This window comes from Dipodomys spectabilis, unplaced genomic scaffold (assembly GCF_019054845.1).
Source record: "Dipodomys spectabilis isolate Male_0828 unplaced genomic scaffold, ASM1905484v1 ptg000297l, whole genome shotgun sequence".
NCBI lineage: Eukaryota > Metazoa > Chordata > Mammalia > Rodentia > Heteromyidae > Dipodomys > Dipodomys spectabilis.
The window spans coordinates 15,036,657-15,052,125 of NW_024870974.1; the positions used below are offsets into that span (position 1 = coordinate 15,036,657).

At 38.1% G+C, this 15,469-nt stretch overlaps 1 protein-coding gene across 4 annotated transcripts in view; it reads right to left on the minus strand.

The window, feature by feature from the left end:
• Positions 1-1,093: 1,093 nt before the first annotated feature.
• Positions 1,094-15,469, minus strand: part of Arfip1 (ADP ribosylation factor interacting protein 1) — a 64,158-nt gene continuing 49,782 nt past the window's right edge. For all 4 annotated transcript variants that reach the window (XM_042701694.1, XM_042701693.1, XM_042701696.1 and 1 more), the window contains 2 exons: positions 12,766-12,940; positions 1,094-2,912 (listed from right to left, as the gene is read on the minus strand). In XM_042701694.1, the coding sequence (XP_042557628.1) occupies positions 2,757-2,912; positions 12,766-12,940 (331 nt within the window). In that variant the 3' untranslated portion in view covers positions 1,094-2,756. The remainder of the gene's footprint in view (positions 2,913-12,765; positions 12,941-15,469) is intronic.

Consider the following 15,469-nt stretch of genomic DNA (forward strand, 5'->3'; position numbering starts at 1 on the left):
CAAGTACAAAGTTCTCTAGGAATACAGCTGAGGGAAGTAACCACACACAAGTACAAGATGAATGCAAGCCTGTTACAGAATATAAACGCGAGGGGATACTATAAAAATTGGTAAGGGAGCTGTGTGCCAGTGGCTCACACTTATAATCCAACCTTCCCAGGAGGCGGAGATCTGAGGACCTCTGTTCAAAGGCAGTCTGAGTAGGAAAGTCTGTGAGACTCTTATCTCCAATGAACTACTCAGAAAAAGCCAGAAGTGGATCTGTGGTGCAAGTGGTAGTGTGTTAGCCTTCAGCACAAGGAGGCTCAGGGACAGGCCCTGAGTTCAAGCCCCAGGACTGGGGGTAGGGAAGTGGGGAATGGTAACTGAAATATCTAACTTCAGGAGAGTTAAGTGTTTCCACACAGTATTTGTTCTCTTGGGAAGTTTTATGATATTTTCTTCTTTTTCTACAAAGGATATGAGTTACTTTCCTAGGAAAGCAAATGTGTCATTCGATAGTATTTGAATTTACTTATTTCTCTCATACATTTTTAATTTATTTTCAAATGAGCAGTGACATGATGAACAAAATTTATATTTTCATTTCCTTTTTTCATTCATTCATGGAACTACCTAGCTTGGTTGCCACTACAACTGTTCTTGAGATGTGCTGAGAGTGGACATGTTTAGCTCCCAAGAGATGCAGACCTGGGGAGAAGAACCAGTTTCAGCATGACAGTTATAAGTAACATAAGCACATTTTGTAGTTGTTGCTATTAGAGTTCAGAAAAATGAAATATCCTGTAGCCTCAGAATTTCTTCCTTTCTTTTTTTTTTTGTTTTTTTTTTTTTTTTGGGTCCAGTCCTGGGCCTGAACTCTGGGCCTGGGCGTTGTCCCTCAGCTCTTCAGCTCAAGGCTAGCGCTCTACCACTTGAACCACAGCGCCACTTCCGACTTTTTTTCTTTTTGCTTATGTGGTGCTGAGGAATTGAACCCAGGGCCTCATGCATGCAAGGCAAGCGCTCTACCACTGAGCCACCTTCCCAGCTCTCCTCAGAATTTCTAAACAGTGACTTCTGATTTAAAACTATGAGGGCCAGAGACACAAGGTACCGTAGCAAACACTTTTAATAAGAATACAAAGTTCACACCAGAGGCACATTCTGGGGAATGTAAGAGAATAATCACGAGTAGTTATTCTGTTGGAAGAATCCAATAAGGCTCTCAGAGTACAAATATACACGGGGGAATGATTTCAAATACGTTTATGATTTACAATCACATTACACTGTAGTAAGCACTCAAAACAGGCATATTAATTAAAAAGCCAGCTAAAAGGCATTTGGACATATATAACAAATCTTACAATCCACAAAGTTCACGTATAACAGTAATTTTAAGTACTTCATTTCAATACAATAGAAATGAACAGGAGAAGAGATATCTTTTAAAATACTAATTTATATCTATGACAAAAAAATTAAAGGAACTTTACATTTAAAGAGGATTAGATTGCTGAAGAACAGCAGACAGGTCAAACACTGAACACAAAACCTGCAGTGCCACACACCAGAATAGCACTGTCTTTCTGTCACCTTTTCCACCCCATACCACCACAGTTCCACATGACCTTTTCATTACCCAAAAGAAAAATGTCCTTCCATGTTCTCATACCTCCAAAGGAATCAAGAGAAACCAAAACAGTAAACTCGAAGGCTGATTTTTACCATAAACCTCAAGTATGGTTTAATAAGAACAAAGAAATCCAACATTTACATATGGTGCTCCTTTCTAAGGATCAGACACATCAACATTATCTAAAGAGGTTTCTTTAAGGATTATGTACATTGGTTGAACAAGAATTACTGTATCTGAGAAGGCACATATCTGTGATTTAAGGCTTAATTGGTATAGCTATATAAGGAAGTCAATGAAAGCTGTCTAGGAATTCACTTCTATCAAAATGAAAGTTACCCAGAAACAAGCTTTCTAAGTACAGATTTCTACCTTAGAAGCTATCAAGAATTTCCATTCCCAAGTCTTCAGGTTAAAAAAAAAAGTATCTCATAGCAGGTTTCATTATAAATCAAAATAAACTGCTAATATAACCACTAGTGACTTTGGATGATACAAATTCGTAAGCTTACACACCTCACAAAATGGACAGTGTGATTCCTGCATCTTTCAAAAAATGTCTAAACAAAATTACAATGGTAGATTTATTGTTCACAACTCCACGAGCCAATTATTCATTCATCACAGCTGCTACCTGGGTGTATGCTGCATGAACACCATATAATTTACTCTGCAAAATAGTTTCCTTTTAAGACAATACATGAAAACGAATCTCTTAAAGATGTTTAATATATATTCATATATAAAATATCTGATGTTGATACAAATCATGTAAACCTCCCTTTGGAAAAGTTACAACTGGTCCTCACCTCCAGGACCAAAAACCTTGAAATTTTATCTCATCAGTGCAAATCTATATTAGATGTTTTTAAACTACAGAAATAGCCATCAATCCTCACAATACAAAAGGATTTCTCAAAAAGGAAGATTACTGTGTTCAGATTATAGAAATTACATTTACATGAACACCACTCACCTGCTCATTGAATGAAGGGTGCAATTGTTAAGGTATGAAAAAGGGAACATACTAAGTTACGTGCAAGAATCACCACCCTGGCTGTCCCTTCACCACTAACTCTTACTAGGCTTGTTTACGTGTACAACAGTTTAAGACGTGCTTTTTCTGCCAGGTGACATTTTACTGTTCTTCAAGCCAAGATGGGGCATCCACTCCAGGGGTTTTCAATTTGATATGGAACTGTTTAAGTGTCTGTTCAAGCTGCTTCTGATTCCCAGCAAAGTAGGCAGCGATGGCATTGTGGAAAAGGACCAGCTGATTGTGCAACACTTTAACCTGTGGATGAGCAGAGTGACAAGACCCAGCATTAGCAGCAAGAGACAATGAAATGGAAGGTGACCAATTACATCCCCTAATTAAAGTTTGTCTCTCCTTAAGAAAAGCATTTAAATAATGACACAGTATTCACACCCAGCAAGTATATACCACTTTGTGGGGTCACTGGGCCTTTGATGACTTCTTAATTACCCTAACAGGAAGAGGTCAGTTAAAAATGTTACACATGTGCTCTGTAACCGTTTACCCCTCCAGTGATAGGAATAGAACCTGGAGCCACATGTATTCTATTACTCAACTAATTGCCAGCCCAGTTGATCACAAATATTATTGAGAGCATTTCAAGTATTATGAAATCCCCTCAAGATAAATATATTCAAAATCATGGGAGACAATGAGATAGGAAAAATTACATGTTTTTACTATGCTATACCTATCACATAGCTATCAGTAAGGCTAAGCCTTTTGTAGAACTGTAACGGCTGAATACTTTTTTTTTTTTGGGGTCCAGTTGTGGGGCCTGAACTCTGGGCCTGGGAGCTGTCCCTCAGCATTTCAGCTCAAGGCTAGCGCTCTACCACTTGAGCCACAGTGCCACTGCCGGCTTTTTTCTTTTTGCTTATGTGGTGCTGAGGAATCAAACCCAGGGCCTCAGGCATGCAAGGCAAGCGCTCTACCACTGAGCCACCTTCCCAGCCCACAGCTGCATACTTTTATACTGCATTTCCTTGTAAAGAATTAAGTAAGAGCAGAGAGTGCTGTCCAGAAATCAATGTGTTTAAAGTTCATATAATTCGTGGTTATTTTCAATTTCTTTTTTGATGCTGAATACATTTTAGCCAAGCGACACTACCTCTATGAATTTTTCTTGACAAAATAAAGCAAGCCATCACAAATATTTACAAATAAGCTGTGTCCTAAGGTCTTGTTTGTAACTTCAACTATTTGATAAATATATATGAAATATATTCATTGGAACTGACTCTTGTTTGATTGATGAAGAAATACCTGAAATATGATGCTAAGTACAAAAGTGGTCATCTAACATGTGTATTTACCCTGTGTCTCTCTCACCATTTCCAAAGACGTTTTCTATCTGAACTGCCTCAGCTACCTCTGCTGTTGGGCCTGAGTTTCTCTTTGGAGGAATGAGCTGTCAGGGGACTGGTCAAAGGAGGTCATTCACCCACTTTAACACGGGTGCATGACCTTACACATGAAAGAATTTCTTTTTTAAAATCACAAATGATAGCTGGGTGCCAGTGGCTCATGCCTGTAATCCTAGCTATTCAAGAAGCTGAGATCTGAGAACAGTAGTTTGAAGCAGCCTGGGCAGGAAAGTCTGTGAGATTTTTACCTCTAATTAACCACCAAACAAGCCAGAAATGGAGTTGTGGCGTAAGTGGTAGAGCGCTACCTTTAAACAGAAAAGCTCAGGAACAGTGACCAGGTCCTGCATTTAAGCCGCAGCACCAGAAAAAAACAAAAAAACAAAAAGAAAAATCCCTCAAATTATGAAGGAAAAGGTCAATAAATTATGTTGAACTTTTTAATTTCTGTTCACTATACAAGAGAGTGAAAAGCCAACCTACAAATTAAGTATGTATATTATATGTAACAGACAAAGACTTTAACAATTACTGGCAAAAATGGGATACAAGTGACACATTTTCAACACCTAATACCAGAAATGATTACGGTAAATCAGAATTACATGAAATCATGTGAGCTCAATTACAAATCATTTTCACAAAGTTCTGCCTAATAATGGGAAACCCAGATCAAACAGAAGCAAAACCACTGTAGCAACATCAACCAAGTGATCCAAACATACCATACAATAATGTAGCTATTACAGGAGAAAGCAAACTTTATACTCATTCTCAAGGTGGAGAGAAGCAGAAGTCTCTCCCCCACCCCCCACCCCCCCCTTGCCCTTTGCTATGTTTTTGTTTGCTTGGTGCCAGTCCTGGGGCTTGAACTCAGGACTTAGATGCTGTCCTTGAGCTTCTTTTGCTCAAAGCTAGTACTATACCACTTGAGCCACAGTATTACCTTTGGCTTTTTCACAGTAGTTTACTGGAGATGAGAGTATCATGGATTTTCTTGCCCAGGCTGGCTTTGAATGGAGATCCTCATATCTCAGCCTCTGAGATACTCTAAAGTATCTAGATTATTGATGTAAGGCACCAATGCCTCTCACAGAAGCAGAAGATTTAAATGAAATGAGTAAAGAACCTTCAGAGTAGGACTGAGAGGCAAAGTGGATGATATCACCTTTCTTCCCTGTCTGCCCAGCATGTGGCACTACCAGACGTAGCTTATAGTGACTGGAAAACTTGAAGGTGAACCCATAAAGCAGGAACTCTTGTTTTAAAGCAAAGTTAGATGATGTATACCTTCTTATTCAGAGAGTTTATTTCAAAACAAGCATTTTCCAGTTAAGGTAAGTTAAAGTTAGTCTAAATATAATTATTAAGTTCTTCAAAGTAATTACTGGCTCTCCCAATAAGTCTAGGAAACAGGGCTTTTAATAAGTGCAGCAAATTATGGACCAGTAGCTTGGGTTAATGTATGAGAAAAAGTGGAACAAAACTATTCTTTTTTTTTTTTTTGGTCGGTTGTGGGGCTTGAACTCGGCCTGGGCGCTGTCCCTCAGTTCTTCAGCTCAAGGCGAGCGCTCTACCACTTGAGCCACTGTGCCACTTCTGGTTTTCTGCTGGTTAAATGGAGATGAGTCTCATGGACTTTCCTGCCTGGGCTGACTTTGAACTGTGATCCTCAGATCTCAGCCTCCTGAGTAGCTAGGATGACAGACGTGAGCCACAGGGCCCCAGCCCCAAAACTATTCTGTAGGGAGAAGTCCCATATCCTTTCTTTGTGCAAGACTACTTCAAAATGGTCAAATACTCTTTCTCTTGCCCATCCTCGATTTTTCCCAGTTAGCAAGGCACCAGGACAACAGCAGGAGCGTAGAATATAATTTTATTAGTTCATAACAGCCTTGGAAATGCCTGTCATGTTAAAGCAACTACTGGTTGAGAAAGAGAAGCATTATCAAAAATATGGGTGTGGGCACTGGAAAGGGAGGAGGGAAGGAAAGACAAATATGAGCTCCAAGTGGGGGTGGAAGAATAGATTTTATTTTTCTGACTCACTGGGATAGGTTTCAACAAATCACTGACAAGCAGAAGGTTAAAAAAAAGTAGTTCTAAGCAAGAACTACTTTCTGTGTTTTGTAAAGAAAACTAAAACAGCTTATAAGGTCATGTCAACAGCTCATGGGATTTCAATAATGTCCTAGTTTTTAAAATATACAGTAGCACCTTAAAATTCTGAATAGTTTGATTTCTAGCCCTTAGGGGAATGCTAGCCAGGTATGAGGCAGTGTGCCTGCTACTCAGGAGGCTGAGACATGAGTATCATTTTGGCCCTGGAGTTTGTGGCAGCCTGGGAACATAGCATAACATTGTCTCAAGGAGAAACAACGAAACAAAACACAGGGATTTTCTCATCCTTAGCCAAAATTGTCTGGTGTGTTGTCATTTCTATTCTATGATTTTTCACTGTTAGTTCTCTTTGCTCACTTATTCCTTCTCTTCTGATTGCTGGTGGTTTAGGTATCATTAATATGGCTTCTGTTTGCCAAGGTTATATTCCCATCTTTTCTCTCTGCTATTTTAAGAGCCTTACCTTGAGCAACATTAGCATTCTACTTATTAAAAGCTGAGTTCTGGAGTCAAAGAAACCTATGTTTAAAAATCTCATCTGACTGTGAGACTTTGGGCAAAGTACTTAACTTCAGTAGCAGCATCAGTATTCTGGGTATATGACCATCTAGATCACGGATTATAAAGACAGAGATATTATAATATACAAAATCCTTACAGCAAGCACTCTCTATTATTAGTTAAAGGTCAGTTTAATGGCTTCTCTAGGAGGAAACCAGACTAGTAAGAAAGTACAGCTTTAACTGAAGAAAAGCCTGGGCACCACGGTAATACATAGGGAAAAGAGAAGAGAAGGAAAAGAAAAGGAAGATGTTTCCCACTTCATTCTTTTCTTGACCTATCCTACAAGTTCTCTTATCCCATTTTTGGTTTCAAGTTTAGAATTAGTCCCTGTTCCTTCAGATACTCATGAAATCCAGAAGAAAGACAGAAGTATGTAAGCAGGGATTATGTGCATGCTAAATTCCTTGATATAAAAGATCAAATGGAGCTATGTGAGTGCAGCAAAATGAGGCCATGAGTAGACAGATTCACTAAGGAAGCAGTAGATTCTGTGCTCACTGGCCTCTCGACACTTACTAGTCAGTAAGAACTCAGTGAAACCAATGGTTAGGCTACACTCACTTTTATCCACAAAAATATACATACACATAATATACATGCAAAATATATGTATAATTTACTTTATAAGTATGGCAGTAGAAAAACGATATTTTTGAGAAAAGCCCAATCTTACATACATATAAAAATATAATTCTATTTCACTTATTAACTATAAGCTTAATAGAAAAAGCTCTATCAAAATTTAAGGCAACACCATTAGTACTTAAAAATCTATGAGCAGTAATATTATGCTAAGCTTTAAGCTTTAAGCAAGGAGCAGAAGGATTGGGGCTGGATCTCAGTAGCTCGCTCGCTTAGCGTGTGTAAGACCCTAGGAAAGAAAGAAGACAACTGAAAATTTAATACGTTTATAAATCATTAACACATTTGATCTGGAGACTTTTTCCTGACCTTTTACACCTATATAGTACTTATTTTCACAGTCTTGCTCATCAAAATGCCATCTAGTGTAGGCACTTCAGGCTATCATGGACATTTCTCTTCATCTAACTCTATCTCTTCTTTTTCAGGCTTCACTTAGCATGCTGTATGTAACAGATTTTGTGACTGACCCTCATCACAGAGGGCTGGTCATAATGCCTTTATTGGCTATTTAGTGCCACTAAATAGCCACTGAAGTGCCACTATAGCCCAAGCACCTTAAAAAATTAGGAATTTTTTTATAAATGTAATTTTATTGTTATTATTAAGGTGTTTCACAGAGGGTTTATCATTTCATAATAAGGAATTTTTTTAAGAGTATCTTTTGAAAAGTTAAAGGATGGCATAAAAAGATAAAAGAATCAAAACACTATTACACTGAAGAGGGAAAATTCCTCTTTATCAATGACTTTTTAAAATCAAACAAAGCAACGTGCAGCTGAGTCATGCAAGGAGCTGGGGTCAACACGCAGTACTGAGTCACGGCTGAGGGTTTCCAGGTCAGGTTTAAAGGCACAGTGCAAGGTCAATTATTAAACACTGCTCTGACATTTTACTCAAAAGGTTCTACTTTTAAACTGCAAAAGCTATAACTAACACCTAAAAAGAACACATGGTACTCCGGCAGTTAATAAGCATTAGTGATGCACTGTTCTTAATGCAATCAATATGCCCAACACAGGGACTGATTTTGCCAACTGCATGCTTAAGGCAAAGGACAAACTGAGAATACAGACAGCTTGGAGATATTTCTCTGAAAGTCTAGGGGCAATACTTCATTTTTGGAATAAAAGCCACTGGACACAATGTTAAGCCTGGCTAGGACAATACTCCATATATGTAACCTCTACTTATTATTGTAGAGTGAAATTTCCCAGCATTAGCTTCCTAAGGGCACAGGTTTTTCTCTGCTTTGTGATTGGACAGCCAAGTCCATCACATCATCTGTGATAGCAAAAAGAAGCAGAAGGCTCTCATTTTCCTGAGTGCAGATCTCTAGCATTTGTTTCTGCATAGCACAACATGTTAAGCACTGTGGCCGCCAAGCGTTTTCTCAGGACTTCTTCACCAAACCTGATCTGGCACTCCAGCAGTGCCTAAAGTTATGAGGAGGAAAGGCACCTTCTGGGATCTCATCAGCCTCATGCCCGTACACAGGTATGTTAACCATCAAAATTTCTAATAAAGACAATAGGTACCCTGTGTTTTCCTTCTTTTCAGGGTTTAAGTCTTTTTTATTTTATTTTGGTATTAATCTTGGGACTTGAACATAGGGCCTGAGCACTGTCCCTTAGTTATTTTGCTCAAGGCTGGCACTCTGCCACTATAGCCATACCTCCAGGCCTCCAGTCCAGCTTTTTGCTGGGTAATTGGAGATAATTTTCTCAGACATTTTCTGCCTAGGCTGGCTTAGATCTCAAGTCTTCTGAATAGATAGACCTATAGGCCTGAGCTATAGGTGCTTGGCTCATTCTACATTTTCTATTGTCTTATGTATTCTCTTCTTTTTTTATTTTTTATTGTGAAAATACTGAACAGAGGGGTTACAATTACATGGGCAAGATAATGAGTACATTTCTTATCAAGCATTGTAGCCTCCTCCTTTGTTTCCCCTTTATGTATTCTCTTCTTTCTCCTGTCCTTTAAGTCACTAAAATAAAAATAATGCAACGATGACCTAGTCCAACAGTGGCACACAAAAAGAAATTCATGAATATTTGCTGAATGAAGGAATAAAATGTAAAATAATGCCAATTTTACACACCAATTCAATTAATTCACCCATATTTACTAATTCATATATCTTTTTCTTTTACTGTTCAAGTATCTCTTGAACTCTGCTCTTACTAATTCACATATATTTTTCTTTAAGTATCTCCTGAACTCTATTTTAATGGTTATAGAAATTAACACTGCCTTAGTGAAAGACTTGATATTTTACCCTTCTTTTTTATGTTGGTCGTGAGGCTTGAACTCTAAGCCTGGGCGCTGTCCCTCAGCTCTTCAGCTCAAGACAAGCACGCTACCACTTGAGACACAATACCACTTCTGGTTTTCTGGTGGCTTATTGGAGATAAGAATCTCATGGGCTTTTCCTGCCCGGGCTGGCTTTGAGCCGTGATCCTCAGATCTCAGCCTCCTGAGTAGCTAGGATTATAGGCATGAGCCACTGGCGTCTGGCTTATGTTAGCCTTAAGAATACAAAATCTTCACTTTTTAATATTTATATCCCCAAATGCTATTAGATCTTTTGATAAATCTATCTCTTCCTTGGTAGATTCACAGCCCTAAAAAAAGACTTACAATACTCAAGTTAAATTATAGTCATATTAAGGAAAAAACTAATCTTTTCTTTTCCTTTTTTTGAGGTGCTGGGTTTTAGAATGCAGGGCCTCAGTCTGTGCTAGAAAGAGTACATTGAACTGTTATTACTAGCCTGAAAAATTAATTCTGAGCAAAATTTTCCCACATCTGATATAGTTCTAAGTCATATAGAGTTGTTAAAAGAGTTGCAGCTGGGCACCGGTGGCTCATGCCTATAATCCTAGCTACTCAGGAGGCTGAGATCTGAAGATCATGGTTCAAAGCCAGCCCGGGCAGGAAACTCTGTGAGACTCTGATCTCCAAGAAAAACCACTAGAAAACTGGAAGTGGTGCTGTGGCTCAAGTGCTAGAGTGCTCGCCTTGAGCTGAAGAGCGCAGGGACAGCGCCCAAGCCCAGAGTTCAAGCCCCACGGCCAACAACAAAAAAAAGAGTTGCTTATTCTGATCTCCAAATTCTTCTCTACCTATTTCTGTACTTCTAATTCTGGAAAGAAAATATGCATGCATTTGCTGAATGACTTCTATATACTTAGCACTATGTATGCGTCATGAGTGTTGAAAAAGAATGCAGGGAACCTCTCACAGTCTATAATAACATCACAAATGTTGTTTTTTCCCTCTTCACTAAAGTAGCTGTGATTTTTTTGAGCCTTGAAAGGAACAGTAACAGGTCAACAAACTGCTTTAAGTCACAAAACAGCTCAAGTTACATCATTTAAAGGTCTTCAAAAAGAGAAATACACATGAAAGGAGAAAGATGAGAAGAGCCCTTACTGCTATGCAACTTAATGTTGTTTAGTAAACAAGAAGAGTATCAGAAACAGAAACTGGTAAGGACTTTTTAGGTAAAAGGCAAATACAATTATATCAAGATATGGAGAGGTAGGAAGGTTTCTCATTAAGGACAAATAATACATCCATATACATGATTTCACACTCAGTGCATACATACATAGCATACACACACATATATAAAGATATATATTACATATATAAAAGTGCATATTTTATACACTCACCTCTCTTTGTTTGGCCAAAGAAGGCTGGACTAAGTACATAGTATAAACATCTTAATTTCTAAACTAGAGTTCAGAACTAGACACTTCTTTATTGTTATTACTAAGGAGTTATACAAAGGGGTTACAATTCCATAAATTAGGTGAGTACAATGCTTCTTGGACAATAACACCCCTTCCTTTGCTTTCCCCCATCCCTCCATCCCTGCCCACAAGTTGCATTTTTTTTTTGGTCCGTTGTGAGGCTTGAACTGAGCCTTGGTACTGTCCCTCAGCATTTCAGCTCAAGGCTAGAGCTCTACCACTTGAGCTACAGTGCCATTTCTGGCATTTTCTGCTTATGTGGTGCTGAGGAATCGAACCCAGGGCCTCATGCATGCAAGGCAAGCGCTCTACCACTGAGCCACCTTCCCAGCCCCTACACAGTTCATTTTTTACATAGTGTATATTAAACACCACGAATACATTTGCAGAACCTAACTCTTGACATGTCTCAAAATTTAAAAAGGAGTTAAGCGCTGAACACTGAAACTTACTATGATAGTCACAAGATTGGCTTTTATTAAACTATTTTAGTCCCTTATAAACTATTTTAGTTCTTTGTTATCTGGTCTTGCATTTTAGAAAAGAAGTTGGCCTAGCAATGTAGCTCAGTGGTAGAGTGTAACCATGCTAAGAACATTACGAGGAGCCACGAGAGAACCGTGACAGACCCTCCCTCTGCAACAGGCTACCAACAAGTACAAAACAAGGTCTTTCGGGCATTATCAAAGTACAAAAGTGTATATTTCATGACAAGTTAGTTTGCATATTTAAAAATCAATCTGCAATATTTAAGAAATAGGTAAGTCTATTATATTTCATTAAAACTCAAATATTAAGTGGATTATGTGACATCTGTACATAAGAGAGAAGTTAAGGTACAAAGTTAGCTGTGGTTTAACAACAGATCAGCAAAAATCCCCACATCTGATGCAATTCAAATTGCCAAGGAAGCAAATTAGTATTATTGACAGTTTCTAGGCCTACATGCTTGTTTTACCTTTTTTTTTTTTTTTTTTTTTTTTAGCTATTAGAATAAGAGTGAAAGTTACTCAATAATAACAAAAACAAAAGAAAGTTCTCTCACAGGTATGTCTTTGTCCAAATTATAGTCACTATGTGGTATAACAGATTGACATACCTCCTCAGTTTTGAAGGATTACATTAAAAAAAATAAGCCAGGCATCAGTGGCTCACACCTGTAATCTTAGCGCCTAAGACATTTCAAGCTGGACCAGGCAGAAGTCTTTAAGATTTCATCTCTAACATTAAGAGGGCTAGATGTGTGGCTCAAGTGACAGAGTGCCACCTGTGATTGAAAAGAAAAACCCAAATGAGAGTGTGAGGCCCTGAGTTCAAGCCCTAGTACCAGCACAAAAGCCCCAAACAACAACAACAAAAAGATAACTATAAGAACTTATCAGTGGACGAGTGCTTGCCTAGCATGCTGAGCAACATTGTTTGATAGCTGTTATACAGTAAAAACTGGGAAAGCAGTTAGTAATTTACATGACAGAAAGGCAAATAAATGCTCTTCATGTACCTCTAAAACCTCAAACTGATTAATAGTGGAATTCCTTCTTGTAACTGTCATGAAAGAGAATTAATAGGGGGAAAAAACCCTTTCTATTAATTTTTCTCTTGTGTGATTTTAAAGTCCCCAGAAAGGTGTCAGAAAGTTAAGAATAAATTTACCTTATTTTCTTCTAAAAATTTCAATTTGATAGACACATCACTGCGCATTTTATCATATTTTTCTTTATGTGCTTGGAACAGATGCTGTGACTGCTCAATTTTTGGCAAAGTGTTTGCATCACGTGGTCCAAGATTGAGTTCTTCCAAGTCAGTTCTATATGCATCATATTCAATCCTAGGAAGAAGAGATTAGGTGATATGTACTACAAAGAAATGCATTCAAATGGGCTGGAAACAAGAGTTAAGGTAATCTATCCCATATGTTTGTGAAATCATTATTTCTTTAAAAACAAAGAGCTACTAATGTAAGAATAGGGTGGAGATTGAAGATATAATTCAGTGGTAGAGTGCTTGTTAGCAAGTGTGAGGTCCAGGATATGATACCCACCACCACAAAATACACACATACATACATAAAAAGAAAGTACAGTATAAGAATGAGGCCAGGTGCTGGTGGCAAAATCAGAATCATAAAGTTTATATCCTAAAACTAAAGGTATTCAGATATCTATAGGGTGATATCTCCTAGTCTGGGAATACTTTACCACAAAAAGTAGAGGTGTGTGGGTGGTAAAGAATAATGGCAATCAGGGAAATAATTAACTAATTAGATATCTGAAAAAGCATCACAGAGTAGAATTAAAAAACTGTAATTAAATTTTAGAATGGTAAAAACTTACTGCATCGACTAGAGTAAGATTGGTAGAACACTGCAGAATGTAAACAACAATGGGCCAATCAGAGATGTTTAAGATAGCATGGCCCATGAGGGAATTAATTCAGTATGTTGTAATCTGAAGTGATAACACAATAATTGGCAGAATTAAACAGTGACTTAACAGACAGGCGGACTGAGGTTGAGCAATACTATGCCCTGTTTAGCAGTGCAGACTTAACTGAGTTGTATGGGAGGCCACTGAAGAACTGTGATATATCAAGAAGCCAGCATAGATAGCTCTGTTCTGGAGAGAAAGGTGACCCTAGTAGCAGTGCAAGGAACAGAGACTGGAGAAGTCTAAGAAAGCACAAGAAATCAAACTACTTAGAACACCATAGACATGAGGAATCAGTCACTGAAGAAGGACAAAAAGACAGTGGTGCCAGGAAGACAGTCACAAAAGACTTCTAGGGCAAGACTAAATTGGTACCAGGAATGAGCTAGTTAATTCATGAGTTCAGTAGTCAAACTCCACCGCCCAGTGGCTCCAGTGTCTTTAGCTAGTATTATCCTCTTTGTCATATGTAAATGGGAAGAATCTCCAGAAAACTTATGTGCTGTGTGCATGCACACATTTTAGAAACCAAACAGTGAAGAAAACCTTTAGAATGCTTATTATTACAGTTCAGTTAGAAGAGTTGCTAGAAGCAAATATACTAAAACTAAGAAAAAGAAAAAAGGTAGAACAAAGGCAGGATCCCACATCTCATGTCTGTAATTCCAGCTACTTGAGAGACAGAGGTAGAAGAATCATCATCTGAGGCCAGCTTGGGAAAAATACAAGACCCTTTTCTGAAATATGACTACTAGCGAAAGGGGCTAGAAGAATGGTTCAGATGGCAGAGTGTGGCTCATAAATGCAATGCTATGCGTAAAAAACCCTAGTACTACATTAGGAGGGGGAAAAAAAACCTAAACTAAATTTAAAATTGCCCTTACAATAAATCACCACATGCTACTATTTTAAATATCCTTCAATGCTCTGGAGAACATTAAACAGTAGCTAATGATTTCAGCATAGTTGAAGTTGTAATTCTGACTTTATGCTCTTTAACTTTTTTTTCATTAAGTTTGTAGATGTGTCCAAATAAAACTTCCCAAAGTGCTCAGTATTACCAAGGGCAGTGTGTACACTAAGTTTTCCAAATGCAACCCTCTCCTTCAAGACTGCCAATCTGAACTGAGCATACATTAACGAAGTTAATGAGGGTTACTTTAAGATTTATGTAAAACTTCTAGAAAACAGGTGTCCACATCTGAAACATCTTCTACACAACTGACTCCCTTGTTGCTGCTGCTGAGTGTGGCTGTCAGAAGATCTGCGACACACAAAGCACACAAAGCGCCACAGGACTAGGAAATCCTTGTATACAATGCATAATAGGGAGCTTTAAAAGGCCACCCAGGCATTTGCCTAAATTGCCACTTTTTGTACTGATCAAATACATGACCTTTGCCCTAAAAGTCAGTAAGTTCTGGTTTTGATGGAGAAGAAAGTCAGTTCCTGAAACACTTTTAGATTCTTTTAGAATATTATTTCTCAGTAGGCATTATTTCAGTGTTACAGCTTACCTAATCTGTAGCTACTATATTAACAGGAATCCAACCTTGTACCAAGCTTAAAGAATAAGATATATATTGTAATTTGAATAGAAGGATAAATGATGGGCTGGGATTGTTGTTGGTTTGTCAAGCATATATAAAAGTTGTCTAAAGGTTTCCTTTAAGTAACCAGCTACCAAGTACATACAACTTGATTTATAGCTTTATAAATGCTCCAAATGAATTTATATGTTATATAAACTGAGATATCATCTTTTCAGTTAGGTTTCTCATTACAAGATGTGAACACTTAAAAAAAAATATATATGACATGGGCTGGGAATGTGGCTCAGTGGTAGAGTCCCTGCCTCGTATGCATGAAGCCCTAGGTTGGATTCCTCAGTACTACACACAAAAAGCTGGAAGTAGTGCTCAAATGGTAGA